At 37.3% G+C, this 20,949-nt stretch overlaps 1 protein-coding gene across 1 annotated transcript in view; it reads right to left on the bottom strand.

Moving 5' to 3' along the window:
• Positions 1 to 16,573, bottom strand: part of CABCOCO1 (ciliary associated calcium binding coiled-coil 1) — a 51,749-nt gene extending 35,176 nt beyond the window's left edge. Inside the window, exons 1-6 of the mRNA XM_062580465.1 lie at positions 16,496 to 16,573; positions 11,437 to 11,731; positions 10,762 to 10,808; positions 10,029 to 10,138; positions 7,024 to 7,193; positions 3,721 to 3,865 (exon numbers count right to left, since the gene is read on the bottom strand). Coding sequence (XP_062436449.1) covers positions 3,721 to 3,865; positions 7,024 to 7,193; positions 10,029 to 10,138; positions 10,762 to 10,808; positions 11,437 to 11,731; positions 16,496 to 16,573 — 845 coding nt within the window. The remainder of the gene's footprint in view (positions 1 to 3,720; positions 3,866 to 7,023; positions 7,194 to 10,028; positions 10,139 to 10,761; positions 10,809 to 11,436; positions 11,732 to 16,495) is intronic.
• Positions 16,574 to 20,949: the final 4,376 nt, after the last annotated feature.

Genomic DNA, 20,949 nt, shown 5'->3' with positions numbered 1-20,949 from the left:
TTTGCAAACATTTGTTAACTATGAAACAATTAAACGTGCCTTCTAAGTAAGGCTCTTCGGAAACTACCATAGAAACCGCGTTCATAGCCGCATTCATACTATCAGCTGCGTGAGTCTCATGTTCAGTGCACGCAGTTTCAGGCAACTGTCCCTCCCCAAATCCCCACCATTTTCTACAAGGGGTCACAGGTCACTGCCATGGACCAAAGAGACTTCAAGAAATACTGCAGGCCACAGAGAATTTCCTCTAATTTCAGCAGTGCTAAAGGGCCAGCTAAGGTACAGGAGCGGGTCTTCCGGCCCTTGAAAGCAGCTCCCCATTAGAAGGGGCGAAGGTGGCACTGCCGCCTCTCGCACGTGACTGTAATGCTTTTTCCGAGACGTTTAGTCAAATGCATCTGTATAACTTTCAAATACACATTTGCCTGAATGGTCGCAGGTATTTTTGCACATGTGTACAGATGCATTTCCTGATTTCGTGAGAAGTATTACGGCAGCCTCATTGAACATTTGGCTCTTTAAGTGCCGCATAAAAGTTCTACTCTACATTTACATTTAATTCAGTCGTTCAATTATCATTTCTTAAAAAATAAATTTGATTACCAATTTGTCTAAGAAATTGAGCTACCACAAGTAACAAGCTCCCTTTCCCCAAACCCAATCACACATGCAATTAATTTAAGTTACGATATTTGACATTTCATTTGCTGTATGTTTTTATTATAATACTTCACCAAAGAATTCCTTCCACATTTCAGTGGAGAGACAGGAACTATGTTTACATAAACTTCAGGATTTATCTGGAAATGACAGATGGATTAATGAAAACATTATTGTCATCACAGATACCTGCCTATTTTCTGGTAATACTGTAACAGGGATTATTTGAAAAGACAAAAAATATTTTATTATCACAGACATACAAAAACCATATCTATGTTTCAAATTGTATTGACAGAATTTAACATTTTGAATTTTCTTCTTTTATTTATTCTAGTGCCTTGGGAAGGAGTCAGATTGACAGCACCATAAAAATCTGTTCTTCCCCTTAGAGCCTCAAAATGTATTCTTTGTGGACTATGTTAAATGTACAGATAATTTTATAATACTCCCACAAATACAAATCTCATTACTTTCGGCAATTCTGAATATTAAAAAAAAAAAAAAAAAAAAAAAAAGCAGAAGTCCGTTCAACCTGACACTCATAACTCTATAGTAAGGAAAGAATTCCTCCATTTAATGTTCCTTTAATCGAATCACAAATTAGATAGCCTCAGTATTTAGCTCAAAACAAAAGCATAGTTATCTTTCTTCTCTCAGGTATTACACAATGTGCTTTTTTTGTTCCCTTGTTTGTTTACATCTGTTGGGAACAATTAAAAGATTTTGTGCCAATGTTTTCAGCAATCACGCAAAAAGAATCTTACTTATGCAAGTAAGATTTTTAAGAATAGGGCATCTTATGATGTCATATAAGAATCTGAAAGTGATTAACATTGACATTTTTCCTTAGCTCCACTGCTTCCTGAGAGAAAATGTCAAGAGATATGTTGATGCGTGTTTGCCCAAGGAGACAAGATAAAAAGATGATAACTGTCACCTTTCACCAAACCTGAAGGCGTCATTACAGTTGCTGCACAGTTTGTGCCAACGTGGCTAAGCGTTTGTCCTCATTTCCATTATAAATCCCACGGGCTTATCACTCACCTGTAAAAATGTGATCTGAACTAAAGCATGTCACACTATCTTGAGTGGAAAAAAAAGCTATGGGTCTATCATTTAAAATAAAAAAAGGCAGAGAACAAGAAAAAACGTTGAAGTAATGCATTAATTTGTATTGTAATAAAATTCACTCACCTATCTCTGAATAAGTTCAAAATCCAAATAAAGAGTACGCTGATTCAGTTCTTTTTTTAGAAAAAAGGAAATTCAAATGATTGGGATAATGGATTGTGTAAATTGGATACATATGATAAACTCCAGTGTATGTTTAAATATTCATGAACTTGTGACAGCATGTGCTTGTTACAAGTTGAGCGGAATCTGAATATAAAATCATGTATCTGGTGGCCAGAATGTCACCTACTGATAAAGCCTTGTGGTCTGATTGTATTCCCGTTGAGTTAATACTTCAGTGGTAGTAGGACAGAGCACATAATCTGCCTCACCAAATCTTTGTGACCATGAAGGACTTGCTTCATGGACAGGATTTCTGACAAGACATAATTTACACACAAACCATAGAGATTCAATTTGGAAAGAACATTTGTTCCACATACATATGTAAAAGGCACAGACGGGAAAGGAGAAGATAAAGTTGAGTGAGATATCTTAATGCCAAGTTTCATTCAAGTTTAGGGCTAGTACTTGGCAGGACATTGGTTTGCCTTGACTACAGAGATCTGAGATTTAAAGAGATGTTCTGATTTCATAACAGGAAGAACCTTAAGTTCACTACGTTTTCCACCAAAAAGATAAGACAAAGACAGACAGTCAGACAGACAGGGAGGGAGCAGGGAAAACAGACAGACTTTATAGCCCAGAGAAATCACCTGGGATGGGTTTTAACACTCAAGTCCGAAATTGTGAGTGCCCTAAACCAGGATACAATTAGCCACTGTAACATTTCTGTCTGTTTTCATGAAGAAACACTTTTCCGCATCCAAGAAAACACACAAAAACATTTTTGATGTGTAAAACTTTTCCTAGAAAAAGAATAGTCAGAAAATTCCCAACAATTCTAAATTTGGATCAACCATGACATCACGATCTTCCTCATTTTTTATGCCCATCTGCTACAAACCAAACTCCCTCCTTTTAGCATTGCCATTCAAGTCAGGAAATAAGCTGAATGGATATACATCTAGCATAGTACATAAGCATGCATTAGAATAGTATCTTTTCCATTTCCCATCTCTTCTTGCCCCCAGCATACATGAGTGATACAACAGCTTGAGAAGCATTCTGTCCATCGTATACTAGAAACAGTGGTATATGGGTATTGCCACTGTTATGATTATGACATGTCAGTGGAGATAAGTTTTATACTTCACTGTATCATTGAGACTTTATACAGAGATATATGATAGAAAAAATGAGTTGGATAGTAGCCTAAGATAAGTAATTTACTGCTGTTTGCATCTCTTTCTGCGTCTCTTTAAAAACTGAGACCTGTCAAGAGACTTCTTTGTCTAGATGCTGAATTTTTGCTGACTTTGAAATGCAATCATTTTTATGACTCATGCTGATTTGCCATAACCATTAATTTTGTAAAATGGCTAACCTTAAACCAGCTAAATCATCCACTACAGCTAGCAAGGCTGAAAATACTTACAAACATGACCTAAGCTTTTGTTCAACTTGAATCTAAGTATAATGTTTTGAAAGGAAATCAAGAGCATTCTCTATACACTACCCTCTCCGCTTTGCCTTAAATCATCCAGAAAAAAAACAAAACACAAAACACAAAACAAAAAGAATCTTTTCAGCATAATCTTATATTGGGGATAAACTTCCAGTCTAAATTTTGAATTTCTTAAGCTTTGATATCTGAGGCCAGATCTTTACTGCTACTTGTTTATTCTTTCTTTTTAAAGTTTGGCGTGTCCACTCTGTTGGTAGAGCATCAACATATCCAACTAACTAATTTTAGCTTACTTTACAAGCAGACTTCTTAGTGTTAAATTATTAGAATAAGAAATAATTGATCCTGGGAAATACCTGATATTCAAGTAATCAATGATTGCTTTGGCTTGTTCAACACTGAAGAAATCCAAGTCACCACTTCCTTCTGAATGAGTTCCTCCTATTCCAGCCATTGTTTTTCCGAGTTCTTTTATGTTATCACCTAATGTCATATGTTTGTCTGCAAAGTAATCCAGAAGATTTTGTTTAGCACACTGTAGTCATAAGACTTCCTGAAGTTTAAGAAGTTATGAGTCATGCAGAAACTTAAAAACAGCAGCCAAACATTTTTGCCTTTTACCATTATTCCTACCAATGAAACGTATGTTAATGTTCTATGACAAATTCACTGATGGTGCCTTGTAACATAAGGATCATAAGGATAGATATATATATATATGATGCTATAGGTTGATCTTTTACTTAATTAGATATAACCGTAGGCAGAATATCAGGTAAATTTGAGGTGTATAGTATGATTATCTTTAAAATAAATCTAGTGTTGTTTATGAATTGTAAATGACTGTCCTTCTGACCCAGCCCCTTGCAATGTAAACCAGTAATACAGGAATAGATATTAAAAAGGGTAACCAATATGTTTTTAAAGAGCTTACAGTCATAATTAATTAAATTTAATTATGCTTAATATTCTGCATGCATCATCAAACAGTGGGAGATTTTTGCAAGCCTGAAGTAGCTAATTACTTTGTATTTCCACTCTGGAAATCAAAGCCAAATGCCAAACCAGCCTGAAACTAAAATTTAAATTGTTTTCATAAACTGGCTTGACAAAGAGGAAAATATCACAGCATTTGTTGAACCTTCTGTTTAAAACTAGAGGTTTCATCTTTCTGATTTGTATTCAGCATATACTATCACTAGGACTATGGTGAAATTAGAAAGAAAAAATACTGTTTACTTGTTCTTATAAAATCTCAAAAAAATAGAGTAGAAAATGAGGACATATCTAGCAGTCGTGAAATAGATTTATTTTTCTTATTGCTTTAATTCTCTACTGATCTGCTCCTTGGTTCTTTGTACAAAAAACAAATAAAAAAACTTAAAAGATTCTGATCTTTATAGTTTTGCCCTTTAGTGGTACAGCAATCAAAACCCTGAAAATTTCACCTTTGTTTTTGGTAACAGAGGCAATACATACAGAGAACGTAGAGGAAATAGAAGAGAAACCACAGGAAATGGGAAAGAGTAATAGAACCAGAAATATCGCAGCCAGTGGGAAAGTAAAGTCAGAGAACAAGCCACAAGACCCAGTCCCTTTCTCTAGCTAGTCCAAATTTTCCCTTTCCTCTGTCCAGTTGATTTTCAGTCTCGAATGCATCTCTCAGGATGCCTGTCACAGCACTTCTATGAGGTAGGACCGGAGCCCGTTATCTTCAATGCATAGAAGGTAAACCAAATCACAGAAATAATTTATCCTGGCTCCTTAGCTGTTATCCTGTTCCTGTTCTGTTATCAGTTATCCTTATCCTGTTTCATTTTCTTCCCAAGAAATTCTTGTCCAGGCAGCAAAGATTCTTTGGCTCTCCATCTGTTTCTCTTCACCCAATCATCCACAGCCTCTAACTTTCTAAATCTCAATTTTCCTCTCTCTTTTACCAGTCTCAAATGAGCTTCCACATCCCTCTTAAATTAATTCTTCCTGTTTTATATTGTTATTGCTATTATGTTCAAATCAGCTTACTTTTCCAGGTCCAGTGTAGGGAAGGAAAAGGAAATGGTCATTAAAATTCTAGAAGATAGTAGCTTTTTGCTATTATTTGCAATGTTTGGTCTTGCAGCTTGCACCAGCTGAGAACAGTAATTACAAGCAAATTCATTTCAGCCCTGGGCTATAGCATACTTCATAAGATGGATTATTTGGGAAATTTAGCTGTGAAAAAAAAAATCTAAGACATCTCTAGTAAGCATTTACAAACTGCATTTTCTTCCCCCAAAGGCCATGTATCCTAGCCAAATCTGAATGGATTTTTGCAGGACAGCAAAAAGTAAATTCACCATCCTTGCTTTACTTCAAAGCATAGGGGTATTAGACCTGTTAAAAAAAACATACCAGGATCATTTCACACGCACAAAAGAATATATTTTTTTCCCATTGTTTCTGGCTGGAAGCCCATTTAACTGCTTTATTTTAAACTTCTATGTAAAAATTAAGCTGAGGTAGACCTTGTCACAAAAAATTTCAGCTTAAAGAGTTAGAGTTTGGCAAAGATTTATGCGACTAAGATCATATTCCTGAAAAATGTCAGTCAGCTTTAATAAGCCATTGGGCTGCCACCCTGTCTGGTACACAAGCATTACACACAGTCTAATAAGACTGATTTCTCACACGTTCCCTTCTCCTCCACTGTTGCACTAACATAGTTAGCATATGCTATGATGCTTTCTCATTGGAAACAGGAAGGACAACTGCAATTCCAATGATCATAAAGCACGTACATGTTCTGTCAAAATTCTAAGTCAAAAAGCCCTTGAATTAAATCACAATGAAAGAATATAACCTCTATTACGAGCCTGAGTTTTAAATATTCATCTTTCCCTTTGAATGGAACCACTGAGTCCTCTCACTCTTCCTCTGGGATGGACTTTTCTCAACATACTCACCTTCAAAGTGAATGTTAAGTAAGCATTGTGATCTCTGAAAAGGGCTTTTGAGAGAATGTTACTACAATTTTTATGGCTATTTTGTTCCCACTAGACCAAAGATATATACTTTGCAGCAAACTTCTTCAGAGCTGCAGGAGCTACAGTCCTTTTATTGTTGTTTTTCATCTTTGGCAGTGATGCCAGTTTACTTCCTTCACCAATTCTTAGTTAACCTATATATTTTGTGCCAGAAGTGCAGTATTTGGTATATGGAAAGCTGCTTAAGAGTTCACCGCCGATAAGATAAATGTAATTCACCCGCTGTAAATCATTACAGGATGTACTGAGTATCTCAAACAGCAGAGAAACGTGCCCAAGGCTAGAGAGAGTCTGTCACCAATAGAGTTCTCTGCTCTCACTCTACTGTAATTTTTATTTTACCAAAGGAATGATAAGGTCTATTCAGGCCCTATTCAGGGCCTGGCCCTCTTGCACCATGTACTGTACAAAGAACAAGGAAAATTCTGCTAAACAGACTACATTCCCCTCTAACCAAAGTTTAATGTCAGTCAAGAAGACTTATTATCAGGAAAAGTTATAATGTGCCAACATTCAAGAGGAAAATAAATAATTTTACAATTACTTGTAATTAAAAATCATTCCGTTAAAATGACTGGAAGACATTCCTGTCTTCCACTTCAGGTATTTTTATTTTATAATTTTAATTATACTTACCACTGAGGTTCTCCAGTAGGAAATTTAACAGACCCATGAATCCTGTGAGTTGTGTAAGACTGAAGTTCATTTCTTTAGCCCACCAAAATCCTGAGGTATAATAATCTAGCAAAATAGCTTCCTTCAATGATGTTTTTAATTGTTTAAAATTCAGGAACTCTTCCAGCTTTCTAACAAGAAATAGCATATAGCAAGATATTGAGATTAAAAAAACAATTATAGATTCCAAAGATTACCTTAGCCTGCTTGTAATTTTATATATACACACACATATACGTGTATATATATATATATATATATATATATATATATATACACACACACACACACATATATATATACACACACATACACATATATTTTCCTCAAACTTAGCTACATCATTTTCAAGATATAAGTGTTCATGATAAGAGGACAAACTGCCAACTGGAAAAAATAAACACCTACAGCTTTTCAACAGATGCTATTTCAATATTAAAATATGGTCAATGAATTAACAAATATGAGAGAGGGAAAAAAAATCAGAAAAAAAATACACTGAAAAACCAAGAGAAAAATCAATATTTGTTCAGGGATGGAGTTGTAGAATAAAATGTGTCAATTAGTCTCACTTTCTATTACTAGTATTTCTCTTATTGATACATGTTTACAATATTAACAAGTGATCTTGCTCCTGTTTAACATTCCTTTTTCATGTACCCTCTGAAGAAAAGTTATATTTGTAATTCAAGCAAATAATACAATATAAGATTACTGAAACATCTAAATTATTTAGATGTTTAAATTCCACTTTCATAATAGTTTAGATTTTAGGAAAGCACTTCATCCTATTTTATTGGCACACCCTGGAAAATTTTCACTGAATTTAAAAAGCAGTGATGAGAGAAAAATACATTCCCCTTAGGGAGACCATGCTGTTGCCAACCTATTTACCTATATTCTATCCAAACATAGAATTAATAATGTCTTCTACTATTGTATGAACTTTTCTACTTCCCCCATCATATACAAGATCAGATCCAGGACTTCAGCTTCAAGTTCTTGCAGTACAACCTCAGCTTTTTCTGAAGTAGTTAAATTTTGTATTAAAGCAGTCTCTGGCTTCTTAACTACACATGATGATATGGGTGTCAGTTGTAGTTACAATTTCTCCTCCCCTATAAAAGGGCTAAACTTTTTTTTTTCTCTCAGTTTCTTATTCCTTCCTAATAAAAAGCATTAATCTCAGACCTACTGATAGGCAAGTGCTTTTTTTTTTTTTTTTTTTTTTTTTTTTTTTAGGATTTTCACCAAACTAATAGAAATACATTGTCAAACAAGATGAAAGTTTTTTTTTAATTAAAGGCTCAATAGTTAACAAAGTAAAAAGCATAATTCAATCAGTTTTGTTTAAAATATGTATTCCTTTGTTCTGACAAATTTGTACAGCTGTACAAGACACTTAACTACATACTGAAATAGAGGTGGAATGTGGCCAACTGAACTTGCCATGGTTTGAAATAGTCCATATCCTTTCTTTCTGAAGCTTCTGCCAACTCTGTGTTTTCATAATTAGAACTTCTGAAGGATTTAGATTTTTCTGGTGCTGCTAACAATGCCAGTACTCATCTTTTCAATATTCTGTAAAGCAAACTACTGACAACTCTATCTATAAATGACTGGGAAATGATGGGTGCTTTACATTTCTTCCTTATTTTGATTGCTATTTCCTCCATCATGAAAAGTGCTCAAGTGCTATGGAGATGAACAGCAGTATAAAACTCCAAGACATACAGGAACACGCGACATTAAAATTCTCTTACTAAATCAGATCATCTATCTGTTTTCCTGTTCCTATCTATGGCCTTCAAACTACCCTTGTATATAAAAATGATGCACTGTGGTGTACTAATGAAATTTCATGGATCTAAAATGCTTATAATGCACAAAATACTCTGCAAACATCCCCTTTTCAATTAGATGTAGTATATACTTTAAGATCCATTTGTGCAGTGTTTCTTTGTATAAATACACACACACATATATAAATCCATATGTGATCAATTGAGACCAAGAAAAAACATAAGGACTCTCAGCATTTTCCTTTTTAATACTGATGAGAAGGTTTAGCAGGAAATTGTGTCATTAAACAAATCTTAGACTCCAGTGAGTTCCATGCTTCTGTTTCTATTAAAGTGGGTGGCCTATCACAGAAGTGAAAAGAGTAAGTGAAAAAAAAAATTCTTTCACCTTTTTACTACTTGATGTGGAGAAACTCCTTGTCCAGGTACCTTAAAAAATCCCATCAATTAAAGATTTTTTTCTTAAAATAAAAATAAGAGGAACAGAATATCTTTCAGGAAATATATTTTAGTTTCTCTTAAACATTTCATTTATTTCATTTATTCTGAAGGACTTTGTGTGTTTTGGGTATTTTCCCCAGAAGTAGTTAAGAATACCAGAATTTGCTGGTAGAGACAAGTATTCTTAAACTATTTTAAGCACTTCTGAAAATTCCGTTCCTGCAATGTAAGTCTAGCATTTTCGTATTTAAATCTCTCAGGCTGTATTTCTGGCCTTCTAAATTTAGCTGTTACTACTATTATTTCCAATAACAAGACAGTGTTGCTAAAGGAAAGACAACATGGGCTTACCTCACAAATCTTTGGCTGTCCCCTTTCTTCCCCAGTGTACCATAATGACTACCTATTAATACTTTCTTAAAGGTCTCTGAAATTTTAAAACCCTTCTGATTTCAAAATCTTTCTGATTTTTTTAGTCTCACATGTTATAATACAGAGTTATACAAACACTAACTGTTTTAGTAAGATCCTGAGATAAACACATCTCTTTAAGAAATCCTGTCTTTCACAACATGTATTAAATCATGAGCGATTCATCTGACAAAGATCAACATCACAATCATCGCAATAGAAATTAAAAACGTGCTACAATTTTTATTTCACTATTAATTCTAATTAGTTCTAATCAATTTTAGTTCTAGCACTGTTATCATAGTCACTTACTTTTGAACTCCTTCTATATTTTCTTCTGACAAAGCACTAATTTGGGAAGGAGAAAGAAATGTCCATTGAATCATCTTTCCATCTATGGTATCCTGATCTTGCTCTTCTTCCTATACACACACATATATGAATATAATTGTAAAAGGTTTATTTCATTTTACCAGTAACTTGTCTAAATAATATTTTCATTTCTAAAATGTACAGAAAGAGTTGATTTAACAAATACAAAAAACTGAATGCAACTATGATTAAATGTCATCAACATGACACCCTAACCCATTTTTGCCTAGAGAAAAGAAGGGAGATGCATGGAAAATGGTATTTTTCTCTTAAATTCATGTGGGAATATAGTAACATATCATATGCAGCACAAGATTACATATACTTGTAAGTAAAAAGATTAAAAATATACAGATGTAGAAAATCCATGAATCCAGATTTGACCAGCATGATGCCAAACTGCACAGTAACTAATTTTTAAAATCATTTTCTGCTTAAGGTATTATGAGTACACATACACAATATCATATTATTTGCTCTTCACCCTGGAGTTCTTGATCACATTTTAGAAATTTGATGTTTACTCTTACTATTTTCCATAAACAAAAAAAGTCCAAGCTGCATGCCACAATACAATGATAATACAGACAGGAACTTGACATGACTTTTTCAGGAAAGGTCTACGCATTCGTAATACAGAAGGCAGTTCCTTATAGGAAATACCAGAACGTACCTGTAGCCAGGGGTAATAAAAGCAACATGAACACGTAATGCAATCATCTTACTAAATAAAATACAATAAAATGTTCTTATTTTTTGTGTGTGTCATGGACCAAACACACGTAATGAAACATTTGAACATGGACTCCAGCAACAAATCTATAAAAGAGACAAAATAGTAGATAAATAACTGCTTTACAGAGTTTTTCAACAGATTTTTTTAATATAATTTTATAGAATATTTAGTCAATGAATTAAAATGTCAAAGCACATTATTAAATCATCATTTGTAAAGATACTCAACATTACACTTAACAACTATGAAATAATCTCCGTGCTGTTAAAATTATATGCTATACTGATAATGATTATCAGTAGTTAGTTCAGATGCACCGATTATGTTCAAGGTGCAATCCCAAGGAAAGTCACACAATGAAGACCATCATTTTAGCAACTCTTAAGTCCTCCCGCAAGTTTCAAGGTATTATATAATAAGGGAAAACAACTCAAAAGCATTACAAAGTTCTTAAAAAAGGAACTGATTTCACCAAATCCTTGTATTCAAGTCAGAATTTTGCAGTCCAGACGAGCGGACTACTAGATGAATGAAAAACTGGCTGCCTCGCCAGGCTCAAAGGATGGACCCTGATAAAACCCTGAAGATAGCAGTTGATGGTTTGCACTCTACTTGAAGGCTGGTTACAAGGGAAGTTCCTCAGCAGGTTATCAAGGGATCTAGCCTGTTTAATTCCTTCGTCCAGGACCTGGAGGACATGGAACATGCCCTTGTCAAGTTTGAGGATGGTACCAAAGTGGAGGATGCAGTCAATATCCTCAAGGGCACGACCACTACGCAGAGGTACCAGACAGGAATGGGACAACAGGAACCTCATGAAATTCAACAATTCCCATAAAGGACCTGAGGGTCCTGGTGGAGTGTAGGCTAAACAAGAGCCATCAGTGCGCCCTGGTAGCAGTAAAGGCTAACAGAGTGTTGAACCATGTCATGGGAGCACAGTCAGTAATCTGGAAAGAAACTACCCCCTTTATCAGCATTTATTAGACCACATGTAGACAAATACTGTGTCCAATTACATAGGCCCCCAGTACAGGAAAGATGCAGATAAACTTGGGCAGGTTCAGTGAAGGGCTGCCAAGACAGTCAGGAAGCTACAGCACACGATCCAGGAGAGGCTAAGAGAAGGGACAGGCTGGGCTTGTTTAATCTGGAGGAAAAACTGGCTCCGGGGAACCTAATAACGGCTTTTCACTCCTGAAGAGGAATTTGCCAAGACGACACAAGCAGACTCTTTACAGAGGTGCATGGCAGGAGACCAAGAGACAGTGGTCACACTGAGGACAGGGAAAAATGACTTTGAATTGGGGGGGAAAAAATTCACTGTGAGGATAATTAGGCATTTGAACAAGTTACCTAGAAAAGTGGAAGAATCTCCATCCCTGAAGATTTTCAAGAGTCAGCTGAACAAAGCCTAGAGCAGCTCGGTCTGAAATTGCTATTGGCTTAGCTTCAAGCAGACGGTTGGGCTAACTGAGCTCTCAGAGACCCCTTCCAGCCTGACAAGTCTGACTCCAACAAGTCTGAGATGTTTCTGTACTAGGACACAAAACTGTCTGGGTAAAACCTGAACACTGAAATCTGTACTTATAACAGGTACATTTTTTGCATCTGTGGGTCAAGAAAAAGGATTCCATGGCCAAGGACGTACAACAGGACAAAGCATAAGGTTTTTAGCTCAGCTATAGAGACAAGTGGAAGATTTCCTTATACGAGCTAAATTGTGAAATTGAATGCAACTGTTCTGGACTGATAATCAGCAAACTCTAGTATTGGTCAAGGAGACAGCAGAGCCCCGAAATAAAGCTACACTGCTCCCCCTGCTGCTGCCGGATTGCGAGAAGATATATTTTTCAAAAAAGATAGACTTTTGGGGGCCAGCTGAATTATACCACTGGAGACCAATGAAAAAGGACTGACAGTAGCAAAGAACACTGGAGTTAGTGGACAGACTAGGTTTTTCTTTACTAACCACTGAAGTACTTTCACATGTACTTTAATACGAAAAGTTACTGTTCCCAACTATAAAGAAGTCAGTCTCAGACACAATGCCTCATCAGAACAAAAGGAACGAAGCAAATGAAAGCTTCCTTCAGAGGTAATAGCACGACATTAGCTTGTTTTTGTTTTTAATAGTAATAATTCATGCAGCATGAAAAGAAATACTCCTACAACAGTAATATAGATACAATTTAAGCTGCATGCCCTAGTTAGAAAAATAAGTAAGTAGCTCAATGTATTAAAACTATGCAATTATTGAAAGACAGTTTTGATTAATTAGTAAAAATATTAATGCTTTCCTGGAGTGAACAGCAGTGTTTCATCGAACAAAGGATTCTTTAGAAGCAGTGAAAGCCAAAATTAAAGGAATAACTGTTATCGATGTTTCAGAAATCAAGTTAATAGCAATTATTTATTTCTCTCAGAATATCCGATAGGCCAGTTTACAATGTCCTTTTACATCATTATATAAATAGTGTATTACTCATCAGCCAGTCAACATCTTACTGACTCTAGTTGGTAAGGCAATACGTTGACATTATACAGGGATTATCCCAAATGGACTTCATCAGCATAGCATGAGGAATTTAACAATTTATTAGAAAGAAAAGCATAATAAAGTTTGAAGCATAATGTATTGGTTCTTATCAAGCTTTCTTCCAGCTTTTCTTCTGTGCTTACAAGCCAGCTGTAAGTGCAGACGAGCAAAGGGCCTGGAAGGCTGAGCAAGAACGAAGCTCCCTCCCCCCCCCCGCCCCGGCACACTCCTACCCTACACTCTTCTACCAGTCCAGATCACAGGAGTAGTCCTGTAGAGTACAGATGCATGAAAACTTTTTTTCTCCATTTATTACGTCTTTGGCCTAAAGAACAGGTTACTAGGTGAAAAGTTGAACGTTCTGGAAAGCTACTTTTACCTGACCTCCCAAGAATCTATACAAACTAATTAATTCCTCACTATTTCTTCAAAGGTATCAGGCAAAGTTTATCATGCAAAAAGAAGACTTACTTCCATTTGTATGCAACAACAAGCTTTGCAAAATCACAAGTATCCTTCAAAATACGTTCACACAGGAATAGCTTATCTGCTATCGCATTTCATGTCAAAGGTCCGAAGTGTAAAGAACCTGAGACCCTCCTGTCCTTACTCCATCGGGGAGACCAGGCTGGGCTGAACTCCGTGCTGCCGCAGCCAGATGGGCTCCAGCGCTAGAGCTTGTTCATTTTAAGCTGCCTCAGCTCCTGCTCTCTGACTGTGACTGCAGTCACATTTCCCAAAACATTGTCACGAATCAGTTACAACTTCAATCAAAACAGGAATGCAAAACATTAACACAGGCTGTTATTTGTATTACTACGTGTGTTTTGTTGTTACGCTGACTATGAAATAACTCACATAAGCAAAAAATCTAGAAGCTGTTTACCTGAACAGTTTAGACAGAAAGAGAAATGCATTCACTCTTCCTGCTTGTTTAGAAAAGGCCCACTTGTCTACTCCCACAGTGGGAAGTTAAAATCAATAGTTGCTATTTTTACTCATATTTCCCTTGCTGTCAAATAAATACGGAAATAAACAAAAATAGTAACACTAATTTCAATTACATTCAAAAGAGAAATGAGCAGATACCTACTTGGAAGGGAAGCTTTCAGAGGACAATTATAAACAACAGAAGTTGATGGTGTCTTTTTAATAATAAAATATACCTCAAAAATTCATGCAATCCAAGTGTCAAGATTTATGGATGACTAGATATATTGTGAAATTGAACTTTACTAATATGAATGTTTTCACAGCTGCAAACTATTTATTCAAAAAAAAGTTTCTAAAAATGAAGCCGCAGCAAGCCTCAGCTGTTGATACTATATTGCTAAGATTCAGATTTTGTAATGTATTTTCTGCTGAAAGTGATATATTTCTGCATATTTGCTGCAAGTCTAAACAATGATACAAATATTCAATTTAATCAAAAAAGAATTGTCATAACAAGCAATGGAGCAACAAAAATTATGACAGAATAGACTCTTCTCTATGACTTGCCTATAGAACATGCAGAGTTAGATTCTGGTAAAACCAGAGGCTACATATTTTAATTTAAAGAAATGCACAATTCCACAAAGTTTACAGTAAAAAAATCAATCAAAAGAGATAGCAGGAACCACCACAAATTTAACTTATCATTTATAGAAGAAATTTCAACATATAAGGGACAGGAAAGACATGAAAAAAGGTTCACTATATTCTTACAAAAAATTCTTTTATAAAGTTATTAAGTAATAAAGGCAAAAAAAAATCAGTAGAACATTTCATATAGAAGCACAATATATTTTTGACAGCCTGTCCTTTCCCATACAGTACACCTTGTATCTTTTTACTATGACTTGACTGACTGATTTACTCCGTTATTATGCTGTTCCGAATAGCTAAAACATTTACAGATAATGCTAACAAAAAAGAGAACTGTGGAAAATACTTTTATATATATATATATAAATGTATTATATATATGTGTGTGTGTGTGTATATATATATATATATATATATATAAAGCATTTAGAGTACATAGTAATACATTCTACATGAAAGAGGATTTATTTCAATAAAAACTATCTAAGGGAACCTAAATATAAAGATTTTGTACCAACAGTCACTGTGCTATCTTTGTACCAACAGATGCAAACACCTTCCATCAGCTGAAAGGGATTAATCGCTATGAAGACGGTCACAGCAACAACTGAAAAAACTTCTCTGACCTCTAAGACACCACAGCTGTTTGACCTGGAAAAAATTATCTTGTGCTAGCTACGACTTTATAGATTGACAGTGGGAGAAAGTCTGAGCTTAAGCAACACCGCATATCTTCTTAGGAGGAATAACCTGTGTTTTTTAAACTCTTCCTGGTATGCAATGTGAGATGGTTTCCCTTGCTCTGTCACGCCAATCAAATCAAAAACTGCAATGTAAAGAAAAAAAAAAGGAGACCAAAGACACAACAAAAAAGCAAGTACTAGAAGAGAACAACGGGAATTTGTGAAATACTCTAGAGCACCCTGGCTACCTAAAGCAACAGAAAGTAAGAAATACAATTGTGATGTTTCCAGAAACAAGACACGAGCTTGCTTCTACTCCCTCCATACACTTTAAAAGATAAATCATATCTGTTTCCACAAACAATCAAAATTAGGAGATTCCTAACATCACAAATAGGCCAAGAAATTATAATTTTAAAAAAGAAAAAAAGCTGCGAACACCAAAAGACGTTTTTGGTATGAGAACACCTACTGTTAACGATTAAAAACAAAAGCAAGTTGCAGAGGAATAGCGAAGAGTTATCACCTATGCTGCAAAAACCCAAGTGGCGAGCCACGTGCGGACGAGGAGCGCCAGCAGGCCCACAGAGCTGCCGCCACCGCCGCCCGCCCGCCCGCGGCGGCCCCCGGCTCGCGGCCCGCGCTCGGCCGGGGGCTCGCGGAGCCTCTCCCGGGCCCCTTCCCCGGGGCTCGCGGGGCCCTTCCGACGAGGGGAAGTGGCCGGCCGCGGGCCCGCTGCCCCCGCCGCTCGATGGGCCGAGGGCCCCTCGCCCGCCGGGCCCCCGCGGTGAGCCTAAAGGAAGCGCCACAGACCAGGGGCGACCAGGGGTGACTAAGGGCTCGGCCCCGAGCGAGGCGGTACCTGCCCCGGCCTCGGCTCTGGCGCCGGCTGCGGCCCCGGCTCCAGCCATGGCTCCGGCCCCTCCTCAACGGCCGCCATGTTGGCCAGCGCCAGCGTCGCCCCGTTGCCTGGGGAGCGGGGGCGGGGCCCGAGGCGGCGGGGGCGGGGCCCCGAGGCGGCGGGGGCGGGGCCCGAGGCGGCGGGGGCGGGGCCCCGAGGCGGCGGGGGCGGGGCCCCGAGGCACGCCGCTGCCCGGCGGGTGCTCCAGCCCCCCGTCCAGTCCAGCAGTCTCAGGTTCCTGAGATGCCGTGTTGGAATTAAATACGTAAATATATTCCGAGTATGTCAACACAAATTACTGCAGGTCAGGTGCCAGCTGGTGTAAATCAGCACCTCTCTTCTGGGACCAGTGGAGGGATACGGATTTACTTCAGCTAAGGATCTGGACTTAAATATTCATATGTGATTTACAATTTAGGAATAATTTACAAACTGTAATATGCAGGAGAAGACTTCCTTATAGACAGAACCGCATTTTTCTTTAAGATACACATAAGGAGGGAAAATGTTAGTATACATAAATATTCCTTGGTTTTCCTCTTTGTTTTCCTCTTTGCACCCTCCCTCCCTTTTTTCTTAAAAATTTGAACTCTAATAAGCTGGAAGCAAGAATGAAGCCTTCTTTCCTGTCAGTTTTGTGTTGCATGCAGATTCATGGGGCAGCAACCACTGAGAGTAACAGCACTTACCTGCAAGATAAAATAAAATGCAAGCAGTTGGTGGGAGAACTGTAATAAGAATAAAGAAAAAAAACAACTTATTTTGCAAAGATTATTGATGTGCTGAGGGAGCTGGTATGACAACACAATTTTGTTGTTGAGCCCCCACATAAAGAAAAGACCTCCTGGGATTCCTGCAGCTGTTTCAAGGTCTACTACTGTTTCTGAGCAGTTTGCTATTTTCTGAAGGTTGTCATCATCAGTTCCTTCAAATGTGCAAAACACTTAAGTACAGTACCTGGGTCTTAGCTCGGTCACGAGAAACTAGAACCTGTCTGTTACCCACTAAGGTTCTGGTTTATAGTTTGGGAATCAATATGTACGTTCCTCCTCATCCTGCTCGCTCTGACCTTCTGACACACGCACACCAACCAGGCGTCCAAAACGAATCAGAAATCTGTTGGAATGGGGTTGAGAGCGCTGGATCCTGCAGTGTTTTGTAGAATTATTCATAGCATTTCAAAGTATTGCTTAGCTCTGTGTAGAGCCCATACTGTGAATTCCTACAATTTGTGCAGTGCTCTGTAGCTGACAACAGTACAGACACGGTTAGTTTCTTTTTTTACAACGTGTATAAATCTAACTGAATAAGAACATTATTCAGAACTGCAAACATCACATGCAGGAAGACGTAAAACCTGGGGAATTAAATGTAATATTTGGAAGTAATATAACATTGTTTACATCCATTCTGATAATGTAGTAGGTAACAGGTAGATTTTGGACTTAAGCCTGCCTTCCTCTGGCTCTGGAAATGCCCACTGATTTCCATGAACATTTCAATGTAAAGGACATGGAAGCTCAAGGCCCTGAAAGGGAACTGATTATATCTCTCTCATTTATTATTAAAGGACCCAGCCCTCAGCTGGATTCTTTCTTATGCAAACCTGCACAGAGCTAAAGATTGAAGCTCTGCCCATGTGTCTGCTTATTTTTCAATTTAAATATTTAGATAGTATCAAAAAGATTAGATATAAAAAGATAAATATTCAAAAGCAGCATTAAGCTTCTTCAAATTTTACATGGATCCTTTGTGTTTGCAAAATCCATGTTTACATGCACAAGTGAGTATTTAAGAAGGTTCCTTTTTACCAATAGACTTGCTCCTTCAAATGTGGGACTTTTAAGTACAACAGAAACGGAACTAAGTAGTGGTCTTAAAAGTCTGACCTAGTCCTTTCCTAATATAGATTACCACACTAGACTTTCTACAATTGCTAGTGGTTACAGACACACCAGGTCAGAGAAGAAAAGTTCTGCTATACAGCTCCTTTTTCCCTACTGATGTAGCTGTATTAGAGGCAAAGGTTCCTCAAAAGTGTCTGTTCTAGCACATGTAATTTAATCAGTCCATATCTGAAAATCTGGTCCTTATTTCCACAGTGTTACACCAGAAATCTTTTTCTTACCCGAGAAGCAACCACAGCTGAGGTTTCTCAGCTTGTTTCATCACGGCAGGTATCATCCAGGTCATGAGTATCTCAGAGGGCACATTCTTCTCTTCCTCGTTTTCAGTTTTGGTAACGATGCTGTGAAGCAGTATGAATATTGCAATTCAAAACTGCTCCCTATGTGTGTGTCTCCTCCAGCACCATAAAATATATTGTTGTCTTCCTACAAATATTTTCTTCTTGCTCCCTTTTTCACTTATGGGGAGGGTAGGCAGGTTCACCTCCATCACATGAATAAGTGCTGGAAAGGCAGAAGAGGTCACAGCTGAACATGAAGCATTAAGAGTTTTGCTGGTGTAGGCCACGTGCCATTGGAACAACAGTAGCGGCTGCAAGAGGACTCCAAAACATTCCACCAAGTTCTCCAAAGTTTAAGTAACTAGGGTGATTACCTCCAATTTTGACACTGCTTTGCAGAGGTCCTCGCATTTCAGTGGCAGATGAGGTCTACCTAGAATTTAGGAAAATGAATAAATATTCAGAAGCCTTATTTTAAAATGCAAAAAAAAAAAAAAAAAAAAAAAAAAAAGAAGAAGAAGAAGAAGAAAGAAAAAGAAAAAGAAAAAAGAAAAAGAAAAAAAGAACCCTTCAAGCCCATCCACACATCCTATTGATAGAGATCTTACAGATACATTTAATCACAAATATGCTTCCATTCACCTTTAGTTAAGCATCACCAAACATGGAAATTATACGTAGGCATATTCAGGATGAAAAGCAGATGGAAATTCCTAGTGGAGTCTTGCTTGTTGCAACAACATCAGATGGACATATAGATCCCCTGACAGCCAACCCTCATGACAACAAATTGTTTAAAATCTTGCCCTGGGGGACAAGGAACAAAAACCATGGGCGCGTACAGAGAACTCGCACACAATATCTGGGCCTCACCCCCTCACTAACAAATCGATCCTTTGTGACAGCAGCAATACATTAGTGTTACGTGGCTCTTAATAACGAGTCTTGCGTTATTGTACATAGCTGCCTTAACAGAGCAATTAATCATCTTCTCCTGTATAACGCTCCTCACAGATACTCTATCCAGGGAGCAGAATTCCCTCTAGGTAAGTTCTGTTTTACATGCAGCCTTCAGAAACAAAATTCAGTGCGTGATTATGTACTAGAGACAAAAAGCGCACAAATCCAGGTTGTCAGAGAAACCTGTTTTTAAAACAAAGCCACAGATAATTCTGTCCTCTCTCAGGCAATACCCAACTAAAATAAGATTCAGCTACAAGATGGTAACTGCGTCAGTGCATCAGAAGCAGAACAGACAGAAAGCGGAGCAGTTCAGGGAGAGATACTGCTTCTTCGGGTTCAACGCTCTTCCACAGACTCTAGCTCAGAATCCCTCCATTTCTGTCTAACTAACACAATATGTAAGACATCCATTTGACTTGACAGGGGTTTTGAGAGAGCAGTAACTTTGGTATCAGGCCCAGTAATAAGAAAGTACAAGTTCAGCAATTCAAAACAATATGGATACAGAGAAATGAGAGAGAGAGAGAAAACATTTACTGTATCAATGATTCCATTTCCCTGTCCCTACAAAGAGTGGTGGCTTAATAGAGGATAAAAGCAAATATTAGACTGATCCTATTCTTGATCTTAGCCAAAACGTTGCTGTATCTGGTGCCAAGAAATTGAATTTAGATTCATAGAATTCCTAGAAATTAGATAGAAAACACTTAAAAGGATATAGAGCCCATCTCCAGGAGACTTGTACTTTTTCCTGCCAACAAGAACTTCAAGAAGAAATATGAATTTATTTAACCCAATAGTTCAAGTCAGTCCCTTACTAAGTATTAAACTGTAGAAGTAATGTAAACGTGCATATAACATTGCAGTATGCTGTCAATATGAACCACGAAAGCTTAGGATTTTCTTCCAAGAACTTTTTAGTTCAAGAACCTAAACTGGGAGACCGGATGCATAAGACAAAGCAAGAGGGGAATTCAGATAGCAGCTATTTCAGAGTATCTCTATACCCTAGGTCACCAACTACTAACAGCAAAACAAAACCTATCTAGATTTCAATGACTCCTCACACTCAGTATTCAGACAGGACTAATCCACTAAAAATTCCCAAATTCAAGACAGTTAAAAAAAAAAAAAAAAAATCCAAACAACGCTGACCATTGAATGGTTCTGGGCACCTCCGGACGGGAACTGACTTTTTTAGTCTTATACAGCACTGAGCACACTGGTGAAAATGAAGAAATGAAGTATTTAACACAAGCTTAAT

This window comes from Rhea pennata, chromosome 7 (assembly GCF_028389875.1).
Source record: "Rhea pennata isolate bPtePen1 chromosome 7, bPtePen1.pri, whole genome shotgun sequence".
Taxonomy (NCBI): Eukaryota; Metazoa; Chordata; class Aves; order Rheiformes; family Rheidae; genus Rhea; species Rhea pennata.
This window is presented reverse-complemented; position numbering and strand designations above follow the sequence as displayed.